This window comes from Tachyglossus aculeatus, chromosome 21 (genome assembly GCF_015852505.1).
Source record: "Tachyglossus aculeatus isolate mTacAcu1 chromosome 21, mTacAcu1.pri, whole genome shotgun sequence".
In the NCBI taxonomy this organism is placed as follows: Eukaryota; Metazoa; Chordata; class Mammalia; order Monotremata; family Tachyglossidae; genus Tachyglossus; species Tachyglossus aculeatus.
Window position 1 is genome coordinate 51,625,082 of NC_052086.1, and position 24,605 is coordinate 51,649,686.

At 45.3% G+C, this 24,605-nt stretch overlaps 1 protein-coding gene across 2 annotated transcripts in view; it reads right to left on the minus strand.

The window, feature by feature from the left end:
* The window catches only part of PRKCB (protein kinase C beta), a 494,385-nt gene that overhangs the window by 212,498 nt on the left and 257,282 nt on the right, over window positions 1–24,605 (minus strand). For both annotated transcript variants that reach the window (XM_038762327.1, XM_038762326.1), the window contains exon 5: window positions 21,120–21,248. In XM_038762327.1, the coding sequence (XP_038618255.1) occupies window positions 21,120–21,248 (129 nt within the window). The remainder of the gene's footprint in view (window positions 1–21,119; window positions 21,249–24,605) is intronic.

Consider the following 24,605-nt stretch of genomic DNA (forward strand, 5'->3'; position numbering starts at 1 on the left):
GTCTTTGCTTTCAGAGATGAAGGACTGAGGAAACACAATGCTCACTTCGGATTCCTTTCTGGTGGCTTGTGTTTCACAACCTCAGTTTTGACGTCTGTCTCCCTCCTTCTAGACTGTAAGCCCACTGTGGGCTGGGATTGTCTCGGTTGCTGCATTGTACTTTCCAAGTGCTTCGTGCAGGGCACTGAACACAGTAAGCGCTCAATAAATACTGTGTGATTTGGGGTAAGTTCCCCCTTTTAGACTGTGAGCCCACTGTTGGGTAGGGACTGTCTCTATGTGTTGCCAACTTGTACTTCCCAAGCGCTTAGTACAGTGCTCTGCACACAGTAAGCGCTCAATAAATACGATTGATGTTGATGATGATGAAGTCACTTAACTTCTCTGTGCCCCAACTACCACATCTGTAAAATGGGGATTAAATCTGTGAGCCTCACATGGGACAACCTGATTACCTTGCCTCTACCCCAGTGCTTAGAACAGGGCTTGACACAGAGTAAGCACTTAACAAATACCATCATCATACGAATGAATGGATGAGTGAACTAGACTGCAAACTCCTTGAGGACAGGGCTCCATTCTACCAACTCTATTATAATAATAATGGCATTTATTAAGCGCTTACTATGTGCAAAACACTGTTCTAAGCACTGAGAAGGTTGCAAGGTGATCAGGTTGTCCCACGGGGGGCTCACAGTCATAATCCCCATTTTACAGATGAGGGAACTGAGGCCCAGAGAAGTGAAGTGACTTGCCCAAAGTCACACAGCTGACAGCAGAGCCGGGACTTGAACCCATGACCTCTGACTCCAAAGCCCGTGCTATTCCCACTGAGCCACACTGCTTCTCTATTGAATTGTACTTACTCAAGTGCTTAATCTAAACATTGTAAGGGCACAATAAATATCACTGCCTGATTGACTGATAAACCAGGCAGGCAGGAGTCACTGAGCACCTGCTGAGCCACTCCCAATCGATGAATGGTATTTATTGAGCACTTACCCTGTACATTCATTCATTCAATCGTATTTATCGATGGCTTACAGTGTGCAGAGCACTGTACTAAGCGCTTGGGAAGTACAAAAACATATAGAGACGGTCCCTACCCAACAACAGGCTCACAGTCTAGAGGGACTAAGCGCTTGGGAAGCAGCGTGGCTCAGTGGAAAGAGCCCGGGCTTTGGAGTCAGAGGTCATGGGTTCAAATCCCGGCTCCGCCAATTGTCAGCTGTGTGACTTTGGGCAAGTTACACAACTTCTCTGGGCCTCAGTTCCCTCATCTGTAAAATGGGGATTAAGACTGTGAGCCCCACGTGGGACAACCTGATCACCATGTATCCCCCCAGGGCTTAGAACAGTGCTTTGCACATAGTAAGCGCTTAATAAATACCATTATTATTATTATTGGGACAGTACAATACAGTAGAGTTGGTAGACATGATTCCTGCCCACAAGGAGCCTAGTAGCACTTGAAACAGAAATGTATTCCGGGAAGTAGCGGGGCCTGGTGGAAGGAAGAGGGGCTTGGGAGTCCGAGGACCTGGGTCCTAATTCCAGTGCCTTCACTTACCTTCTGTGTGACCTTAAGCAAGTCTCTTCACTTCTTGGAGCCTCAGTTCCCTCATCTGAAAATGGGGATTTAATACCTTCTTCTCCCTCCTACTTAGACTGTGGGAGCTGAGTGTCTTTTATCGACCCCAGCGCTTAGCCCAGTGCTTGGGACACAGTAAGTGCTTAACAAATACCACAAATAATAATTATTAGTATATTTCTGGGAATGTAATACTGGAAGCAGTGAAATGGACTGTGAGCATACTCAGAGGGTTCTCTGAGCCCCTTTTGGAATTAAGAGGTGCTAAAATACATCCATTCATTCGTTCAATCGTATTTATTGAGCGCTTACTGTGTGCAGAGCACTGTATTAAGCACTTGGGAAGGACAAGTTGGCAACATATAGAGACAGTCCCTACCCAACAACGGGCTCACAGTCTAGAAGGGGGAGACAGGCAACAAAACAAAACATGTGGACAGGTGTCAAGTCATCAGAATAAATAGAAATAAAGCTAGATGCACATCATTAACAAAATAAATAGAATAGTAAATATGTACAAGTAAAAGAAATAGAGTAACAAAATCTGTACAAACAGGTGCTGTGGGGAGGGGAAGGAGGTAGGGTGGGGGGGATGGGGAGGGGGAGAGGAAAGAGGTGTCTCAGTCTGAAATTCTTATATTTCCCCTATCCCTCTCTCTTCCTCTTACTTGCTGAGGGAACAGAGCCCCTCTAGATGTTGGGATGTTAATGGAGAGCCTCATAGTCAGAATAGATGGGGTGGGTCCTGCAACATGGAGCCTGAGTTCGACACACCAAATTTAACATCCAAAACAGAATTCTCCATCTTCCCATCCAAACCCTGTCCTCCCTGTGAGTTTCCCAACACTGTAGATGACATCTTTATCCTCCCCGTCTCGCAAGCTCATAACCTTGGCATTACCAGCAAGGAGGCCTAGTAGATAGATAATGGGCCTGGAAATCAGAAGGACATGGGTTCTAATCCCAGCTCCACCACTTGTCTGCCGTGTGACCTTGGGCAAGTCACTTCACTTCTCTGTGCCTCAGTGGCCTCATCTGTTATATGGGGATTAAGACTGTGAGCCCCATGGGCAACAGGGACTGTGTCCAACCAGATTTGCTAGTCTCCACCCCAGTGCTTAGAACAGTACCTGGGACATAGTAAGTGCTTAACAAATACTACAATTATTCTTATCATCATCATTATTATTGTTACACTAATCCCCACTTTTCCAGTGCTTAGACTAGTGCACTGCCCACAGTAAGCACTTCAAAAATACTATTACTACTATTAAGGGCCTGTTTCATCAATCCCTGAGAGCAGTTGTAGCTAATTGTGATATGCCACTCATCGCCCTCACAATGTCCATCCCCTAACCCTCCCGTTGGGCAAGCTCTTGTCCTCATAATGCCCCCATGCCCAGTGTTTGAGCATTTAGCCCTAACTGGAAGGTGCGCCACCAAATAATTCTCCTTCATATTTGAAGAAGAAACCACCAAAGGTAAAATTTACTTACATGTGCATGTGTGACTGAAAGAGCTAATGCAGAACCCACAATCCCAGCCACAATGCACCCACAGCCCCCAGATTCCCCTCCTCACCCAACACTCCTGTTAACACTGTAAATGGGCTCCAGAAGGAGGCAAAGGGGAAAGAGCAAACACAGCACATGCCAAGATTCATTGCTTTATTATTATCATCAAGTGCCATCGAGTCATTTCCGATTCATAGCGACTCTAGGGATATATTTTCTCCGGAACGTCCTGTCTTTTGCCGTCCCGTCGTTGTTTTATGGGCCCGCAAAAAGGGGACCATATTTTTTTTCCCCCTGAAGATTTGAAAGAATAACGATCAGCTCTGAATATGCCCAGCATCACTCTCAATAAAATTTCTCACGTCACCGTTTTCTGGAGTTTGGTGACTCTTAGTTGCTCTGCACGGTGAATTACACGGCCATGCAGGAATATTATACAAATTAAACAGCTCAAGCATGGAATGAGATATTATTTTTGCTGTCTTAAAGAATTTAGGGCTACAGCTTTATGACTGACCAAGTACCGTGGCCTATTTTAATTTTATTTATGAACACCTGCTCATCAATGAATTTTAATTCTCCTCCTGCCCTTGCCAAAAATCCATGTAAAGGGAAATATCGCCATCGTGTGGAGTGAAACCATCATTCACCTTCCCTGAACACTCAGTTTTCCCACAGGGAAAACAGGAAAACTGTGTGGAAAGCTCATTGGGGAAAAACATTGAGGAGGAATTGGAAGGAATTGTTGTTCTAGACACCCACATCTCTCTGGATGGAATCAATCAATCCATCCATGGTATTTCTTGAGCGTTATGTGCAGAGCACTGTACTAAGCGCTTGGGAAAGCACAACAGAACTAGCAGACACATTCCCTGTCCACGACGAGCTTACAGTCTAGAGGGAATGCAAAGATGTTCCTGGCTGCACAGAGGAGGCGATGGTCAAGGCATCGCTATTATAATGTGAGTTTTCATGACCCAAAGATCATCAAGAACGAACCCGCACATTAGAAAAGAATGAAGTTGTCTATAGCAATAAGCGTGGCTCAGTGGAGAGAGCCCAGGCTTTGGAGTCAGAGGTCATGGGTTCAAACCCCGGCTCCACCAATTGTCAGCTGTGGGACTTTGGACAAGTCACTTAACTTCTCTGTGTCTCAGTACCTCATCTGTAAAATGGGGATTAAGACTGTGAGCCCCCCGTGGGACAACCTGATCACCTTGTAACCTCCCCAGTGCTTAGAACAGTGCTTTGTACATAGTAAGCACTTAATAAGTTCCATCATTATTATTATTATTAATAACAACAATAATATTTGTAAAGCACTTACAGCGTGAAACTTGATAGATTATGTGCAGGGAAGAACACACGGACATTATTTCAGACATAGTTCCCGTCCTTCTCGTGGTTCATAATTGTTTTTTAGAGTATTTGTTAAGCACTTACTATGTGTCAGACATTCTACTAAGCGCTGGGGTAGATACCAGCTAATCAGGTTGGATACAGTCCCTGTCCCATGTGAGGCTCACAGTCTAACTCTTCACTTTACAGATAAGGAAACCGAGGCACGGAGAAGAGAAGTGACTTGCCCATGGTCACACAGCAGATAAGTGGCAGAGCCAGGATTAAAACCCATGACCTTCTGGCTCCCTGGTTTGTGCTCTATCACCTAAGCCACGCTGCTTCTCCAGCATGAATTAAAGGTAGTCCCTGCCCCAGGGTATCATAATCGAGGGAGGAAAGACAAATATAGAAACAATTAACAGTTAAACTAGGCATGACAAACTCATTCCTCATGGATGGGCCATTTTGGCTGTTATATATTCAGATGCAGGAAGCTGCAACTTTCTAACAAATGATTTCTAAAATTATTTACAACTTAATACATTATCATTAAATCGGCACAAAAGAAATGAATTCACAAATAGGACCAATCTCCATGTCCTTGCAGATATAATCCATGGACGAGACGTTCCGGGAATTGGGGACAGCGGTCCAAGATTAGGGAATGAAAAAACAGGAAAAGAGATAGTGTCACTTGGAGACAGAGACAAGACGACAGTCTGAGAGAGCGTGAGAGAGTGAAGCAAGCATACACAGAGAGAAATGGAGATATTAGCAAGAGACACAAATCCATCTTTCACACCAGACACACTCAATCCTCTCCCCTCCCTCCACGCACACACTCACACTCTCACTCCCCTGATGGTAATTGGCCTCGGCAGCTGTCGAAAAGGATTGCTCTCCCACCTTTCCCACCTCTACCTTCAATCGGTCAATCAATCAGTCATATTTATTGATTGATTGATTGACTGATTGATTGGGCCTCTCGGGAGGGGAGTGCGAGCGTGCCTGTGTGTCTCTCTGTGTGTGTCCGTCTGTGTCTGTCCGAGAGAAGACCGTGCCTCGTTCTCGCCTGTCCCACCACCGACCCGCCTTCCCAGACTGAGCCCCTTCCTTCCTCTCCCCCTCGTCCCCCTCTCCATCCCCCCATCTTACCTCCTTCCCTTCCCCACAGCACCTGTATATATGTTTGTACATAGTTATTACTCTGTTTATTTCACTTGTACATATCTATTCTATTTATTTTATTTTGTTAGTATGTTTGGTTTTGTTCTCTGTCTCCCCCTTCTAGACTGTGAGCCCACTGTTGGGTAGGGACCGTCTCTATCTGTTGCCAGCTTGTACTTCCTAAGCGCTTAGTACCGTGCTCTGCACACAGTAAGCGCTCAATAAATACGATTGATTGATTGATTGATTGATTGAGCTCTGTGTGCAGAGCTTGTCAAGGGCTTGGGAGAGCACAAGATAATATAATATGGCAAAATAACAAACACATTCCCTGTCCACAATGAGCTTACAGGCTAGAGAAGCAGAGTGGTCTGGTGAACAGAGCGCGGATTTGGGAGTCCGAAGGACCTGGGTTCCAATCCCAGCTCCGCCACTTGTCTGCTGTGCGACCCACATGTGGCTCATAGTCTCAATCCCGGTTTTACAGATAAGGTGACTGAGGCCCAGAGAAGTGAAGTGACTTGCCCTAGTGGGTGAGTCAGGATGACCACTGATTGATTAATGACATTTCATTTGAGCCCTGGACCTCTTTCATTACAAACTGAGCCCTAGGCATTGGTCTCACCATCAATACTGTCTCCTTTGGCTCCAAAGGACAGCACTATCCATGGCATTCAGATGAATTTTCACTATTCCCTCTAAATCCAGTAAATATTACTGGCATATAATATTGACATAAGGATATATACGGATATATGAGAAGCAGTGTGGCCTAGAGCCTGGGCCTGAAAGTCAGAAGGCCCTGGGTTCTTATCCCAGCTCTGCCACTTGTCTGCTATATGACTTTGGGCAAGTCATTTAACTTCTCTGTGCCTCAATTACCTCATCTGTAAAATGGAGATTTAGCTGTGCGTCCTATGTGGAACACAGACTGTGGACAAGCTGATTTGCTTAAATAATAATAATGATAATAATAACAATGGCTTTTGTTCAGTGTTTATATAATAATAATGACATTTATTAAGCGCTTACTATGTGCAACACACTGTTCTAAGCACTGGGGAGGTTATAAAGTGAGCAGGTTGTCCCACGTGAGGCTTACAGTCTTAATCCTCATTTTACAGATGCGTATTATGTGACAGGCACTGTTCTAAGCTCTGGGGTAGATACAAGCAAAGCAGGTTGGACACAGTCCCTAACCCACATGGGGCTCACAGATTCAATCCTCATTTCCCACTGAGCGTGGCTCAGTGGAAAGAGCACGGGCTTTGGAGTCCGTGGTCATGGGTTCAAATTCCAGCTCCGCCAATTATCAGCTGTGTGACTTTGGACAAGTCACTTAACTTCTCTGCACCTCAATTAATAATGGCATTTATTAAGCACTTACTATGTGCAAAGCACTGTTCTAAGCACTGGGGAGGTTACAAGGTGATCAGGTTGTCCCACAGGGGACACAGAGTCTTCATCCCCATTTTTACAGATGAGGGAACTGAGGCCCAGAGAAGTTAAATGACTTGCCCAAAGTCACACAGCTGACAATTGGCGGAGCCGGGATTTGAACCCATGACCTCTGACTCCAAAGCCCGTGCTCTTTCCACTGCGCCACGCTGCTTCTCTATTACCTCATCTGTAAAATGGGGATTGACTGTGAGCCTCCTGTGGGACAACCTGATCACCTTGTAACCTCTCCAGCACTTAGAACAGTGCTTTGCACATAGTAAGTCCTTAATAAATGCCATTATTATTATTTTACTGATGAGGAAACTGAGATACAGAGAAGTGTAGTGACTTGCCCAAGGTCTCATTGCATAAATGTGGCAGAGCCAGGATTAGAACTCATGACCTTCTTACTCCCAGGCCTGTGCTCTATCCACTACACCATGCTGCTTCTCACGCCATGTTGCTTCTGCTTGCATGACTTTGGGCAAGTCACTCAACTTCTCAATTACCTCATCTGAAAAATGAAGATTAAAGCTGTCAGCCCCATGTGGAACATGAACTGTGGCCAAATTGATTATCTTACATCTGTCCCAGCAGTTAGTACAGGGTCTGGAACGATGTAGGCGCTTAACAAATACTATAAAAAACAAACAAAAAACTGACCAAAAAAAAATCCATCTTTAGGACATATGTGTATCTATCTATCTACCTATCTATCTAGATAGGTAGATAGATAAATATATACACATACACACACACATAAGCATATATATACAGACACATACATATACACACACATATATATATGTATACATGCATATATATGTATATATGCATATATATGTATATATGCATATATATTAACAAATACTATAAAAAACAAACAAAAAACTGACCAAAAAAATCCATCTTTAGGACATATGTGTATCTATCTACCTATCTAGATAATAAATGTCATTATTATTATATGAGCACTGAACAAAAGCCATCGTTATCATTATTATTATTATTATTTAAGCAAATCAGCTTGTCCACAGTCTGGGTTCCACATAGGACGCACAGCTAGATACACATATGTCCTAAAGATGGATTTTTTTGGTCAGTTTTTTGTTTGTTTTTTATAGTATTTGTTAATATATATGCATATATACATATATATGCATATATACATATATGTCCTAAATATATATGTCCTAAATATATACACATACACACACACATATATATGTCCTAAATATACACACACACACACACATATGTATATATATATACACACATACACACATACATACACACACACATATATATGTATATATGCATATATATTATATATATATATATATATATATATATATATATATATATATATATATATATATATATATATATATCCTGCCACCTAATGGCTTCCTTGGAGATTGCACCAAAAGTATGACTGCCGCAGCCTCCTTGCAAATAAAATCAGCTCTGCGGCCTGCCAGCAGCCAACATCTGAACACTTTCCTGTGGATTCCCTGCTAAACAGTCCATTCACCAGTAATTGAAACCACAAATTCCTTGCCAAAACAGCGGCACTAACTTCTCACCTTCAAATTCTGTACCGTACCCTTCCGAGCGCTTAGTCCAGGGCTCTGCACAATGTAAGTCCTCCATCAGTACCGTCAACTGATTAAATATTTGGAGCAGGAAGTAGATGGGTAGATCTGATGGTTCAATGAGGGGACCCATTACAGAGGGACGGAAGGAATGTCGGAGATGGGGATGAGGGAGGTGGGTTGGTCAGATTTAGGGCTCATTATTGCTCCCACCAAGTGCTCCCCTACCACCTGGCTTCCTTGCCTACAATCACCACTAGCCACCTGCCATCCGCTCTGTACACTGATCCCAGCTATGGCTGCTGAGTTAATCCAACAATGGTATGCATCCAGGGCTCACAATGTGCATAGCATTGTACTAAGTGCTTGGGAGAGTACAATAGACCTACTTGAGGAGAGGACCCTCAAATATCCTGGGCCTGTGGTGCATATCTACTGGGTCGGGTTGGGTCTCTACAGTAGCCGCAGTAGCCACATGTTTGGGCTTCCTCCAGATGAGGTTTGGCAGGGATTATTTCCACCGTAGGGATTCTCATCCACAGGAGCTGGCTTGGCTACCTGGAACCCTGCATTTTGGAGGCCTGGGGTGTGGGGGGGGATCACCTGAGGGAAGCAGCATGGCCTAATAATGATGGTATTTGTTAAGCACTTACTATGTGCCAAGCGCTATTCTAAGCGCTGATAATTCTGGTATTTGTTAAGCGCTTACTATGTGCCAGGCACTGTTCTACGCACTGGGTTAGATATAAGATAATAGACACAGCATGGGCCTGGGATTCAGAAGGTCAAGGGTTTTGATCAAAGCTCCGCCACTTGTCTGCCGTGCGGCCTTGGACAAGTCACTTCACTTCTCTGGGCCCCAGTTACCTCATCTGGAAAATGGGGATTAAGACTGTGAGCCCCATGCTGGACAGGGACTTTGTCCAATCCAATTTCCTTACAGCCACGCCAGCGCTTAGTACAGTAACTGTCACACAGTAAGCACTTAACAAATCCCTCCCCATGACCTGGCTCACTCTACGCTAGCCACCCACGAGCAATTGTTCAGCTGCACCATGCAAAAAGAAGGCTGTTCTGCTCTCTGAAAATCAGATGAAAACAATTATTACTATCATCATCTTCGTGATCATTAATAGTATTAGTAGTATATTTGTTAAGCACTTGCTATGCATCGAGCCCTGTTCTAAATTTTAGGGTAAATGCAAGATTATCCTTCCTCTCCTTCCTCTTCCCATCCTCCCCCTCTCCATCCCCCCCGCCTTACCTCCTTCCCTTCTCCACAGCACCTGTATATATGTATATATGTTTGTCCGTATTTATTACTCTATTTATTTATTTTACTTGTACATATCTATTCTATTTATTTTATTTTGTTAATATGTTTGGTTTTGTGCTCTGTCTCCCCCTTCTAGACTGTGAGCCCGCTGTTGGGTAGGGACCGTCTCTAGATGTTGCCAACTTGTACTTCCCAAGCACTTAGTACAGTGCTCTACACACAGTAAGTGCTCAATAAATATGATTGATTGATTGATTATCCTTTTTGTTCACCCCAGGAGCGCTGTGAAGCTCTCACACAAGCACACTCAGGATACAATGATAGAACATTATCTGCTCCTGGTGAACAACATATCTGGTCCACAAGATTGTGTGCTCCTTGAGAGCAGGATCCGTGTGGACTTACTGTATTACTTTATTGTACTCCCCAAAGCATATAATAAAGTGCTCTCCAAACAATAAGCCCTCAGTAAACACCACTAATTGATTGATTTATTGCTCTGTTTATTTATTTATACATATTTATTCTATTTATTTTATTTTGTTAATATGTTTTGTTTTGTTCTCTGTCTCCCCCTTCCAGACTGTGAGCCCACTGTTGGGTAGGGACTGTCTCTATGTGTTGCCAACTTGTACTTCCCAAGCGCTTAGTACAGTGCTCTGCACACAGTAAGTGCTCAATAAATACGATTGATTGATTGATTGATTATCAATCTGGACTGAATCCCTGTCCTGCATCACACTCACAGTCTAGGTAGGAGGGAGGAGGGTTTAGTCCCCATTTTACAGAGAAGTTTATTGACAAGTGGTGGGGCTGGGATTATTCATTCATTCATTCATTCATTCATTCAATCGTATTTATTGAGCGCTTACTGTGTGCAGAGCACTGTACTAAGCGCTTGAGAAGTACAGGTTGGCAACATATAGAGACGGTCCCTATGCAACAACAGGCTCACAGTCTAGAAGGGGGAGACAGACAACAAAACAAAACATGTGGACAGGTGTCAAGTCATCTGAATAAATAGAAGTAAAGCTAGATGCACATCATTAACAAAATAAATAGAATAGTAAATATGTACAAGGAAAATAAATGGAGTAATAAATCTGTACAAACATATATACAAGTGCTGTGGGGAGGGGAAGAAGGTAGGGCCGGGGGATGCGGAGGAGGAGAGGAAAAGGGGGGCTCAGTCTGGGAAGGCCTCCTGGAGGAGGTGAGCTCTCAGTAGGGCTTTGAAGGGAGGAAGAGAGCTAGCTTGGCAGATGTGCGGAGGGAGGGCATTCCAGGCCAGGGGGAGGACATGGGCCGGGGGTCGATGGCGGGACAGGCGAGAACGAGGTACGGTGAGGAGAAGTCAGGTTCTCCAACTCCCAAGCCTAGGCTCTTTCCACTAGGTTATACTGCTTCCCAAGTGCTTACTATGTGTCAGGCACTGTACAAAGCACGGGAGTAGATAAAAACTAATGAGTTTGTACACATCCCATGGCTCTTGGGGCTCACACTCTTCATGCCCATTTCACAGATGAGGTAACTGAAGGACAGAGAAGTGAAATGACTTGACCAAAGTCACACAGCAGACAAATAGCAGAGCTGGGATTAGAGCCCAGGTCGTTTTGACGCCCAGGCCTGTGCTCTATCCACTAGGCAATGCTGCGTTATTAAGTGGAAAAGCAGCGTGGCTGGAGAAGCAGCGTGGCCCAGTGGAAAGAGCCCGGGCTTTGGAGTCAGAGGTCATGGGTTCAAATCCCGGCTTCGCCACTTGTCAGCTGTGTGACTTTGGGCAAGTCACTTCACTTCTCTGGGCCTCAGTTACCTCATCTGTAAAATGGGGATTGAGACTGTGAGCCCCCCCCGTGGGACAACCTGCTCACCTTGTATTCTCCCCTGCGCTTAGAACAGTGCTTTGCACATAGTAAGCGCTTAATAAATGCCATCATTTTTTTAAGTGCTTTCTGGGTACAGAGCACTGTACTAGGTGTGTGGGAGAGTACAATATCACAGAGTTCATTCATTCTTCAATTGTATTTATTGAGCGCTTACTGCATGCAGAGCACTGTACTAAGCACTTGAGAAGTACAATCAGCAACAGAGACAATCCCTACCCAACAGAGTCTAGAAGTTGGTAGACACGTTCTCTGCCCACAACAAACTCACAGTCTTGGAAGAAATAATAATAATAATAATAATAATAACAATAATAATAATAATAATAATAATAATGATTATGATGATGGTATTTGTTAAGCACTTACTATGTGCCAAGCACTGTTCTAAGCACTAGGGGAGATACAAGGTAATCTGGTTGTCCCATGTGGGGCTTGCAGTCTTAATCCCCATTTTACAGATGAGGTAACTGAGGCAGAGAAGTGAAGTGATTTGCCCAAAGTCACACCGCTGACAAGTGGCAGAGCTGGGATTAGAGCCCAATGACCCCTACTCCCAAGCCCGGGCTCTTTCCACTGAGCCGCACTGCTTCAAACCTGTCATTCCTAGGCCTCAGCTGGTGCTACATGTGACATCTTTAATTTCTGAGAGCCAAGTGAGAAAGCCTTCCCCTCCTCAATTTAATCTTTCTCCCCACATTCTCCCTCCTCTCTTCCTCTTCATCCATAAATGGAATCTTAACAAGAGAACCCCAACTTCCACCATCTATTTTCCAGACCCCAGAAGCCACTATTAAAGAAGTAACGTGTCCTGACGGAAAGTGTCCGGGACTGGGAGGCAGGAGACTTGGGTTCTAATTCTGGCTCCACCACTTGCTTCTCCCTCTAGACTGTAAGCTAACTGTGGGCAAGATCACGCCTATGAACTCTATTGTATTGTTCAGAGAAGCAGCATGGCTTAGTGGAAAGAGCACGGTTTTGGGAGTCAGAGGACGTGGGTTCTAATGCCGGCCCTGCCGCTTATCAGCTGTGTGACTTTGGGCAAGTCACTTAACTTCTCTGTGCCTCAGTTACCTCATCTGTAAAATGGGGATTGAGACTGTGAGCCCCAAGTGGGACAACCTGATTACCTTCATTCATTCATTCAATCATATTTATTGAGCGCTTCCTGTGTGCAGAGCACTGTACTAAGCGCTTGGGAAGTACAAGTTGGCAACATATAGAGACGGTCCCTACCCAACAACAGGCTCACAGTCTAGAAGGGGGAGTATCTACCCCAGCGCTTAGAACAGTGCTTGGCATATAGTAGGCACTTAACAAATACCATCATTATTAGCACTTAGAACATAGTACTTAGAACAGTGCTTGGACATAGTAAGCGCTTAACAAATACCATCATTATTATTATCTCCCAAGTGCTTAGCTCAGTGCGCAGAATAAAGTAAGCACTCTATAAATATCACTAATTGACTGCTGGGTGACTGTGAGCAAATCACTTAACTTCTCTATGCCTCAGTTTCCTCATCTGCATTGTGGGTCTAGATCCTCCTTCATTCTGCCCCTACAGGGACTATGTCTGACTTGATTGCAATTATATCTACCCTGACACTTAGCACAGTGCTTGGTATATAGTAAGTGCCTGGCAAACGCCATAATAACTATTCAAATGATTTTCAGTCACCTCTCAACTACCCAGGGACTAATGTTCTAGGCATTAGAGAAGCAGCACGGTCTAGTGGAAAGAGTACAGGCCTGAGAGTCAGAGCACCTGGGTTCTAATCTCAGCTCCACCGCTCGTCTGCAGTTTGATCCTGGACCAGCCATTTCACTTCTCTGGGCCTCCATTACCTCATCCGTAAAACGGGGATTAAGATTGTGAGTCCTAGGTGTTACAAGGACTGTGTCCACCCTATCTTGAATCTACCCCACCACTTAGTACAGTGCTTGGCACTTAGTAAGCGCCTAACAAATATTATTATGATCATCATTTTTATTATTATGCATCTTACAACACCTCTCTCCTGGTGCCTGTCTTCTCCTCCTTTTTGCTCCCCATTAACACTTTCCCCGAGCAGGAAATTAAAAGGAATGAGAGATTAAATTTAGAGTGACCTCTTTTGCTGCTGGCAATAGCTTTTTACAAGGTTTAGTAGAAGAGGAGGCTGATGCCCTTGGCAGCAAGGGGTTTAGAGATCATCGGAGTCCAATTACCCACATCCACTCTCAGCCCAAGGCCAAAAATTAATCAGGTTGAACCTAAAGCCAATCAGGCTGAGAGAAAGTAGGAATTTCATAAGAATTGACTGCGGCTTCAGAGGTCTAGTGTTGACCTAATGATGCTCACTGCCACCCAGTTTTATCCTAGGCTAGACTGTGAGCTCGTTGTGGGTAGGAATGTGTCTGTTGTTATATTGTACTCTCCCAAGTACTTAATACAGAGCTTTGCACACAGTAAATGCTCAATAAATATGACTGAATGAATGAATCCTTGCCACGGCACTAGAGGGGCGGAAAGCACTGAGGGGCATTTTTCTTTGTTGACCGGCACGGAAAACCCTGCCTTAGGTTGGGGGTAAAATACGTTAAATGTTCTGAGCTCCTCAGAAGAAAGGGGCTTTGAGAATTTGTGGTGGAGCCGAAATCTGTCCCGCTGGTATCAGACAGTAAACTCAGCCCTTCCCAGAGCCCCACGACCAGACCCTGAACCCAATTCCAAACCAAGAGAGGGAGGGAGGGAGATTCTCTGCCATCATCCACCCCAGGAACTAGCTTCAAAATGGTACCCCTACACCAGGGAGAAAAAGGAGAGTGGAAGGCAACTGACTCCTTGTGGCATCAGCTGTTATTCATGTAATTCCTGAACTAATTCGGATCTCTCTATGGAACCATCCCATGATACCACTGATTATTTCAAATATGCCTGTGTCTTCTCTGGGGACAAAAAGGAGAGGCAGAGCCATTTCTCTTTTGCTTCTCCTGGCTTGACCGGCACTATGTGGAAACCTCTCTCTATGGCAACATCAACCCTCCCTAAAGTGGAGTCGCATCCCAGCCGGAACGTCTAGACACCATTCCCTACCGATCAGCTGCCTCTTCCCTCAGCTCGGAAATGTTGAAACTGGAGCATAAAGAGAATAAGCAACTTATTAAGAGCAGGCCAATGATGCATCTGGAAAACAGGATCCATTCGTAGAACAGATCTATTTGGGCACCTTGCCATTAAGGGGTGACAGTCCTCCCTTTCCCCCTCTCCGCCCATCCAAAAACATCTTTATGGGACTTTTAGAAGCAGTGGGACCTACTTGAAAGAGCACGGGCTGGGAGTCAGAGGATCTGGGTTCTAGTTCCGGCTCTGCCTCTCCCCCTTTAATCTATAAGCTCACTGTGGGCAGGGAATGTGTCTGTTTATTGTTGTATTGTACTCTCCCATATGCTTAGTACAGTATGAGTTCAATAAATATAACTGACTGACTTGTCTCCTGTGTAAGTCACATCACTTCTCTGTAGCTCAGTTCCATCATCTGTAAAGTGGGGATTAAGAATGTGAGTCCTAGATGGGACAAGGACTGTGTCCAACCTGATTCTCTTGTATCTACTCCAGTGGTTAGTACAGAGCCTGGCACTAAGTAAGAGATTATCAAATACCATAAAAAATAGCTGCACTCTGAGGCCTTTATCCCCACTGGCCACACAGACAGGGTTTCTTGTCTCTCCCAGAGTCCTCAGGCTCTTCCCTTCTACACCAGGTTTTGTAGGTGTGGCAGATTATTCCCTGGGCCAGCGTAAATCCCCCATCCATCATCAATCGTATTTATTGAGCGCTTACTGTGTGCAGAGCACTGTACTAAGCGCTTGGGAAGTACGAGTTGGCAACATATAGAGACAGTCCCTACCCAACGGTGGGCTCACAGTCTAACAGGGGGAGACAGAAAACAAAACCAAACATACTAACAAAATAAAATAAATAGAATACATATGTACAAGTAAAATAGAGTAATAAATATGTACAAACATATATACATATATCCAGGTGCTGTGGGGAAGGGAAGGAGGTAAGATGGGGGGGATGGAGAGGGGGAGAGGAAGGAAGGGGTTCAGTCTGGGAAGGCCTCTTGGAGGAGGTGAGCTCTCAGTAGGGTTTTGAACTCCTTGATCTCCTAAATTGTTTTGCAAGACGATCTTGCCCATTTTTTTCCATTGTTGGCCACTGCGGCTACAGGATGCCACGAGATGGCAGTGAAGCCTCAGGTTTTAGCCCAGCCCAGGTTTCCCCCTCTAGAGACCATTACTAAACAACTCAGTATCAATGCTTAGGTCAAACGGACACTTGCCTCTTCCCTCTTCCCTCCACCTTCATCAATAACCTCTCCCTGGCCACCCAAACTGCCCTAAATTAGTTCATTAGCAGTTTGCTAGTCAGTTGCATCAAGGAGAGAAGTGGGCAGTTGTAAGACGCAAGGCAACCTGGATGTTCGCCACTCCACTCAGGAAAAAAAAGAATATCAATCAATGGTATTTATTGAGAGCCTGTTATGCGCCGGACACTTGTACTAAGCCCTTGGGAGAGAACAACAGAATTAGCAGACATGTTCCCTGCCCATAGTGAGTTTAGAGCCTAGAGGGACACTAAGGACAGGGAAGTACTGTCACCCCTTCAAAGGAAATCGGCTTAAACTGAAGCAGACAAGATTTAGGTTATAGACATAAGGGAGAATGAAAATGGAGTCTCTGTCATTGAGAGCAGTGGAAAAGCCACAGACTTGCATATTCAGAACAGAGGGTAAAAAATTCAAACCACCCTTCAAAGCAATCAATCAATCAATCGTATTTATTGAGCGCTTACTGTGTGCAGAGCACTGTACTAAGCGCTTGGGAAGTACAAGTTGGCAACATATAGAGACAGTCCTTACCCAACAGTGGGCTCACCTTCAAAGCCTTATTGGAGGCACATCTCCTCCAAGAGGCCTTCCCTAAGTCCTCCTTCCCTCTTCTTCCATTCCCTTCTGTGTTGCCCTGACTTGCTCCCTTAACTCATTTCTCCCACCCAGCCCCACAGCACTTATTTACATATCTGCAATTTATTTATATTAATGTCTGTCTCTCACTCTAGACATAAGCTCGTTGTGAACAGGGAAATGCCTGTTTATTGTTCTATTGTACTCTTCCCACGCTCTTGGAACAGTGCTCTGCACACAGTAAGCACACAATACATACGACTGACTGAAAGCCTTGCCCAGCTCAGCCAAACTGTCTAGACATAAGCTCGTTGTGAACAGGGAAATGCCCATTTATTGTTCTATTGTACTCATCCCACGCTCTTGGTACAGTGCTCTGCACACAGTAAGCACACAATACATACGACTGACTGAAAGCCTTGCCCAGCTCAGCCAAACTGTCTGCTGGGTAGCCTGGGGCAAGTAACTGACAGTTCTGTATCAATTTTCTCGGCTGTAAAATAGGGATAAAAATACCTGTTTTCCCTCCTATTCGGACTGTGCGCCCCAGGTGGAACAGGAACTGTGTCCAACCAGATCATCTTGTATATTCCAGTGTTTAGTACCATTCTTGGCACTTAGGAAACACTTTTTAAACACCACTATTTTTATTCTTAACACTATGGCACAGAGTGCAATGAGTGAGGAGGATGGCAGGGATGCAGCACCCAAAGGTTCACTCCAGGAAAATTTTTGGCCGAAGTAGGAGCCGCATAGTGCCGACACTGAACCAACATCATCGATGGTATTTATCAATCCCCTCTGTATGCAGAGCACTATACTAAGCGCTTGGGAGAGGTCAATACAACAGAGTTGGTAGACGTGTTCTCTGCCCCTAGCAAACTTTCCATCTAGAAAGGGACCCACCCTGGTCTTCCCTGCCCGTGTTAGCCGACTATTTTTCCGGATTCTGTCTAGGTCTGTCCACTTTGTGGAATGCTCTGAAGTGTTGCTTTGGTCAAAAACTTTACCATCAATGGCCTAGGCTCAGAAGGCATTGTAGAGCTAGGGAGAGAACCGAGGCCTCCTGCCTCTCAGCTTTCCACAGGACCAACAGCAAAAATTAGCTGGATGAAGAGGTTGTTGAGCTCCATGGCAGAATTCCAGAGAGGTTGGGGAATTCTCTCAGTGAAGTCATCGATGAAGTGGACAGCTTCCACTACATGTCTCTCTTGCCTGGGTTAGCGAGGGCCTGTTCAGAATACAGGCAGGAGCTATGTAACTCCAGAGGAGCCCATCTTCTGGCCCAGTAGCTAGGTTTCATTAATTAAATTAATCATGTTTTTTTATGGTATTTGTTAAGAGCTTACTATGTGCCAGATACTGTACTAAGCTCTGGGGTGGATAGGAGGTTGTCCGGTTGGACACAGCCCCTGTTCCATACGGAGTTCACAGTCTTAGTCCCTATTTTACAGATGAGGGATCTGAGGCACAGAGAAGTTAAGTGACTGGCCCAAGGTCACACAGCAGACAAGTGGTAATAATAATAATAATGATGGCATTTATTAAGCGCTTACTATGTGCAAAGCACTGTTCTAAGTGCTGAGGTGGTTACAAGGTGATCAGATTGTCCCATGGGGGGCTCACAGTCTTAATCCCCACTTTACAGATGAGGTAACTGAGGCACAGAGAATAACAATAATAATGGCATTTGTTAAGCGCTTACTATGTGCAGAGCACTGTTCAAAGCGCTGGGGGGGTTACAAGGTGATCAAGTTGTCCCACGTGGGGCTCACAGTCTTAATACTCATTTTACAGATGAGGTAACTGAGGCTCAGAGAAGTTAGGTGGCTTGCCCAAGGTCACACAGCAGACATGTGGTGGATGGAATTCAAACCCATGGCCTCTGACTCCAAAGCCCGTGCTCTTTCCACTGAGCCACGCTGCTCCTCCATGACTTGCCCAATGTCACACAGCTGACAAGTGGCAGAGCGGGGATTTGAACCCATGACCTCTGACTCCAAAGCCCCCCCCCCCTTCAAGGCCCTACTGAGAGCTCACCTCCTCAAGGAGGCCTTCCCAGACTGAGCCCCTTCCTTCCTCTTCCCATTGTCCCCCTCTCCATCCCCACGTCTTACCTCCTTCCCTTCCCCACAGCACCTGTATACATGTATATATGTTTGTACATATTTATTACTCTATTTATTTATTTATTTTACTTGTACATATCTATTCTATTTATTTTATTTTGTTAATATGTTTGGTTTTGTTCTCTGTCTACCCCTTCTACACTGTGAGCCCACTGTTGGGTAGGGACTGTCTCTATATGTTGCCAACTTGTACTTCCCAAGCGCTTAGTACAGTGCTCTGCACACAGTAAGTGCTCAATAAATACGATTGATTGACTGATTGATTGATTGCTCTTTCCACTGAGCCATGCTGCTTTGGGTGCAGGATTAGAAACCAGGTCCTTCTGATTCCCAGGTCCATGCATCCACTAGGCCACACCACTGCTTTCACTCCCTGCAAGCTTCCCATCTGGATAATGTTTATAAGGCAGCCTGAGCTCCTTGGAAATGGGTTCTCTCTCCCAAGGAGCTGTGTGGCTGTTAACCTGAGGCAGACCACCCCTTTTCCCACCTTCAACGCATTAATAAGGTCACATCTCCAAGACGCCTTCCGCAATTTAGCCTTCTTTTTCCCAGCTCCCTCTCCCTTCTGCATCGTCCACGCATTTGGATCAGTGACCTTCGGGTGTGTGATATTTGCCACACCCTCAACCCCACAGCACTTCATATACCCATCTTTAAATTATATATTATAAACTATTTACCTATATTAAGTCTGTCTTCTCCTTTAGACTATAAACTTGCTGTGAGCAATGAACTTGTCTGTCACCTTGGTGGTATTGTACCCTTTCAAGCACTTAGTACAATGCCCTGCACATAGTAAGCTCCCAATAAATACCATTGCTGCTGATGGTATGCATGAGGCCATTAGCATGGCATAGGAAAATCAGAGACAACGTGATGCATCCCAAAAGCATGAGAACTCTGGAATTGGGATTTTTGCTGGACTGAGCCTAAAATGCCCAGGGCTACTAACGGCACCTATGCCTTCGATTGGTGGGAAATTTTACTGGAATACGTAAATGAGCTCCTCAGAGCCAGACTGACACACCTCTAGACTGTAAGCTCATTGTGGGCAGGGAATGTTCCTGTTATACTATTACCTTGTACTGTCCCAAGCACTTAATAATAATAATAGTAATAATAATAATAATAATAATAATAATGACATTTATTAAGCGCTTACTATGTGCAAAGCACTGTTCTAAGCGCTGGGCAGGTTACAGGGTGATCAGGTTGTCCCACGGGGGGCTCACAGTCTTAATCCCCATTTTACAGATGAGAGAACTGAGGCCCAGAGAAGTTAAGTGACTTGCCCAAAGTCACATAGATGACAAGTGGCAGAGCCGGGATTTGAACCCATGACCTCTGTCTCCAAAGCCCAGGCTCTTTCCACTTAGCCACTTTGCTTGCTCTGCATACAGTAAGCACTCAATAAATACGACTGACGGATTGACTGGACCTCCAAGAAGGCTCCATTCGGTGCTCTACTGGCTGAAGCACTAAAGGAACAACATTTTCAAAAGTGACAGAGAAAAGGGGGAAAAAAAAAGTAGCCACGGTCATAACAATCCAGCTGGAGGCAGGGAAACTGGGATCCTCAGGAGCCAAAATGTACCTGGCACTTCCCTTCTCATTCCCAACTGTGCCCTTGACGGGAATCTAAGTTGGCACCCTATCATCTGTGGCTCCCACAGGCAGTCATCATCATCAATCGTATTTATTGAGCACTTACTATGTGCAGAGCACTGTACTAAGAGCTTGGGAAGTACAAATTGGCAACATATAGAGACAGTCCCTACCCAACAGTGGGCTCACAGTCTAAAAGGGGGAGAATCTAAAAGGGAGAGAAGTCTAAAAGGGGGAGAGTCTAAAAGGGGCAGTCCCAGCTGACAGCCTCCCCGAGAAGAATTTTACGAGAGCCAAGGCACGCCCGGGGTTTCTGCGACTATACTCTGAGCCGTAGTATCCGCAACAAGGGCAGCACCGACCTTGAGAACAGGAGGAAGACACAACTGGAAGTTAAGGCGTCCGAGGAACGGAGGAGCCAGAGATATGTGATGATGGCCTGTGGTCATGTGATTTTCAACATTGTCAGCCCACAAAACCCTTTGAAATCCACAAATCGGGGGAGGCGAGTCTAGGCCTAACCCAGATCACTGCTTGTGGCTGGGTCCCACATGTTTCAGTCAGCGATGAAGCCAGAAAGCCCACCCCTCTGGCTTCAGAGCGAGGCAGCTCCCACCTACCGACAACGGTGAGGACTTCTTTGTCTATCTGGGCCTTGATGTATATCCTCCCTCGACGCTCGGTGTGGTCCGTGCCGCAGAGGCTGGGGACGTTCATCACACAGCGCTTGTGGACGTTCATCATACAAGCTGGACGGGAAAACACAAAGAGGAGACGGAGCTGAAATACCACCCTCGGCAAAAACCGGGCACTAAGTCCACAGTCTGCCCCGCGGCAAGTGATAGAACAGTCAATGGCAATTATTAGGTGCTTACTGCATGTGGAGGACTGTACTAAGCACTTGGGAGAGTATGATATAATGGAGTTTTTTTGGTTGCTGCTGTTGTTTTAATGATATTTGTTAAGTGCTTACTATATGCCGGTCACTGTTCTAAGGGCTAGGGTAGATACAAGCAAATCAGGTTAGGCACAGTCCCTGTCCTGCATAGGGCTCACAGTCTCAATCCCCATTTTACAGATGAGGTAACTGAGGCACAGAGAAGTGACGATCACATAGCAGATAAGTGGCAGAGCCAGGATTAGAACCCAGGTCATGCTAACTTCCAGACCCGTGCTCTATCCACTAGACAATGGCAATTATTAAGTGCTTACTGCATGTGGAGGACTGTACTAAGCACTTGGGAGAGTATGATATAATGGAGTTTTTTTGGTTGCTGCTGTTGTTTTAATGACATTTGTTAAGTGCTTACTATACGCCGGTCACTGTTCTAAGGGCTAGGGTAGATACAAGCAAATCAGGTTAGGCACAGTCCCTGTCCTGCATAGGGCTCACAGTCTCAATCCCCATTTTACAGATGAGGTAACTGAGGCACAGAGAAGTGACGATCACATAGCAGATAAGTGGCAGAGGCAGGACTAGAACCCAGGTCATACTGACTTCCAAACCCATGCTCTATCCACTATGCCACGCCGCTTTTCCGTGTTGGTTGACACGCTCCCCGCCCACAACAAGCTTATAGTCTAGTAGGGGCACAGCACAAAAATATATGAGCCTCTTGAGAGTTCAGGAAAATCACTGGTCTTTGCTTCCTCTCCCTCAGACCAGCCTTAAAATATTGATCTCCTTCAAGACATGGCTCTTTTAGGCTTGGCCAAATCCAAAGCCTCCTTGTCACACTGGGATAGACTCCAAGATCAACAGGTGACAATCCTTAAGAGTGACGAATGTCTGTAGTTTTCATGCTATCCCTGCCAAAAATGAGCTCTCTTTTTCTAATGCCCATCAAATAATGCAATAAAAAGAGATAATCAGAGAGGCAGGGACCTACTAATTGAAATCCTACAGCAAATAAATGAGTTGTTGCCCCCACACATACAAGGAGAGGGAACAAATGTGAAATGGAGAGATAATTGTCCCTCAGCCCCCTAGAGACTTGGATCTATAGGATTAATGATTCCCTTTCATTCCGACACTGACCGTTAATTGTCTTACGAACAAAGTCAGGTCCTTCCCGAATCGACTAATAACAACACCGGTTATTTCATTCAAATTAGAAATAGAATCAGTGTGGCCTAATAGAAAGAGCACGGGCCTGGGCATCGGAGGACCTGGGTTCTGATCATGGTTCTGCCACTTGTCTGCTGTTTGGACAAATCACTTTACTTCTCTGTGCCTCTGTTACCTCACCTGTAAAATGAGGATTAAGTCTGCGAGCCCCTTATAGGACAGGGACTGTGTCCAACTTGATTATCTTATTCTACCCCAGCGCTCAGTACAGTGCCTGGCACATAGTAAGCACATAACAAATACCATAAAAAAAGACAAAGCCTCACCCAGTGTGACCAAGTGGAAAGAGACCAGGCCTGAGAATCAGAAAATCTGTGTTCTAATCCTGGCTCCACCCCTTGACTTGTGTGTGACCTTGAGCAAGTCACTTCACTTCTCTGCAAAATGGGGATTCGGTACCTGTTCCGCCTCCTATTTAGACTGGGAGCCTCATGTGGGACTTCATGATCTTGTATCTACCCCAAAGCATAGTAATAATAATAACGGCATTTATTAAGCGCTTACTATGTGCAAAGCACTGTTCTAAGTGCTGGGGAGGTTACAAGGTGATTGGGTTGTCCCACGGGGGGCTCACAGTCTTAATCCCCATTTTACAAATGAGGCAACTGAGGCTCAGAGAAGTGAAGTGACTTGCCCAAAGTCACACAGCTGACAATTGGCGGAGCGGGGATTGGAACCCATGACTTCTGACTCCAAAGCCCGTGCTCTTTCCACTGAGCCACGCTGCTTCTCATAGTACTGGGCTTGGCACATAGTAAACACTTGAGAAAAACCAGTTAATGAACCTTGACTTCACCCCTCCCAGGAGGCCAAGAACCAGTTGACCCCATGGCATCTGTGCTGGGATAGAGGCTAGACAAAGGGTCTGGGGCGCCCACCATGCCTGTTCCCGCAGGATGGGCACTACAGATCCGTCTCAACTGGTCCAAAGATGAAAACACTGGCCCCCTGGGCGGCAGATCGTCTCTGAAGTTCAAGGTCTCTCCATCTTGGTCTTGGCTTCCCCTCAACTGAACCCCTTTCTCTCTCCTGTCTCCCCAAAGGACAGTCTGCTTCTTTTGCCCCTTCCACTTCCAGCTATGAACCAGACAGCTGGCATAGATGGCTGACTCACCAAAGGAGAAGCAGCTTGGCCTAGTGGACAGGAAGGCCCAGGGTTCTAGTCCCGGCTCTGCCACTTTTCTGCTGTGTGCCCTTGGGCAAGTCACTCCACTTCTCTGTGTCTCCGTTACTTCATCTGCAGGGCTTCAATACCCAGTCTCCCTCCTACTTAGACTGTGAGCCCCATGTGGGAATTGATTATTTTGTATCTACCCCAGTGCTCAGTTCAGTTCCTGGCACTTAATAAGCACTTAACAATTACCACAAAAAAAGTAGAGAGTGGGGATTCTGCAAGAGGCCTTCTCTGACTAAGCCCCCATTTATTCTCCTCCCACTCCCACCTGTGTTACCACTACTCGCTCCCTTTGCCCAGGCCCATAGCACTTATGTCCATATCTGTCATTCATTTAATCAATCAATCGTATTTATTGAGCACTTACTATGTGCAGAGCACTGTACTAAGCGCTTGGGAAGTACAAGTTGGCAACATATAGAGACAGTCCCTATTTATTTATATTAATGTCTGTTTCCACCCCTCTAGACTGTTAGGTCAGGGAATGTGTCTGTGTATTGTTGCATTGTACTCACCCAAGCGCTTAGTACCGTGCTCTGTAAACAGTAAGTGCTCAATAAATACAATTGAATGAATGAATTAATGATTCTGCAGGCCCTGGGCACTCAGCTGAGGTGGCCAGCTGTCTGAGAAGGGAAGACAGGGATGCTGGCAACCCTCAAGGCCATGGGGCAAGTATAAAATGTACCCATCCCCTCCTCACAGCCTCAATAATAAAAATAATACTAATAATGATGGCATTTGTTAAGCGCTTACTATGTGCAAAGCACTGTTCTAAGCGCTGGGGGGCAGATACAAGGTGAT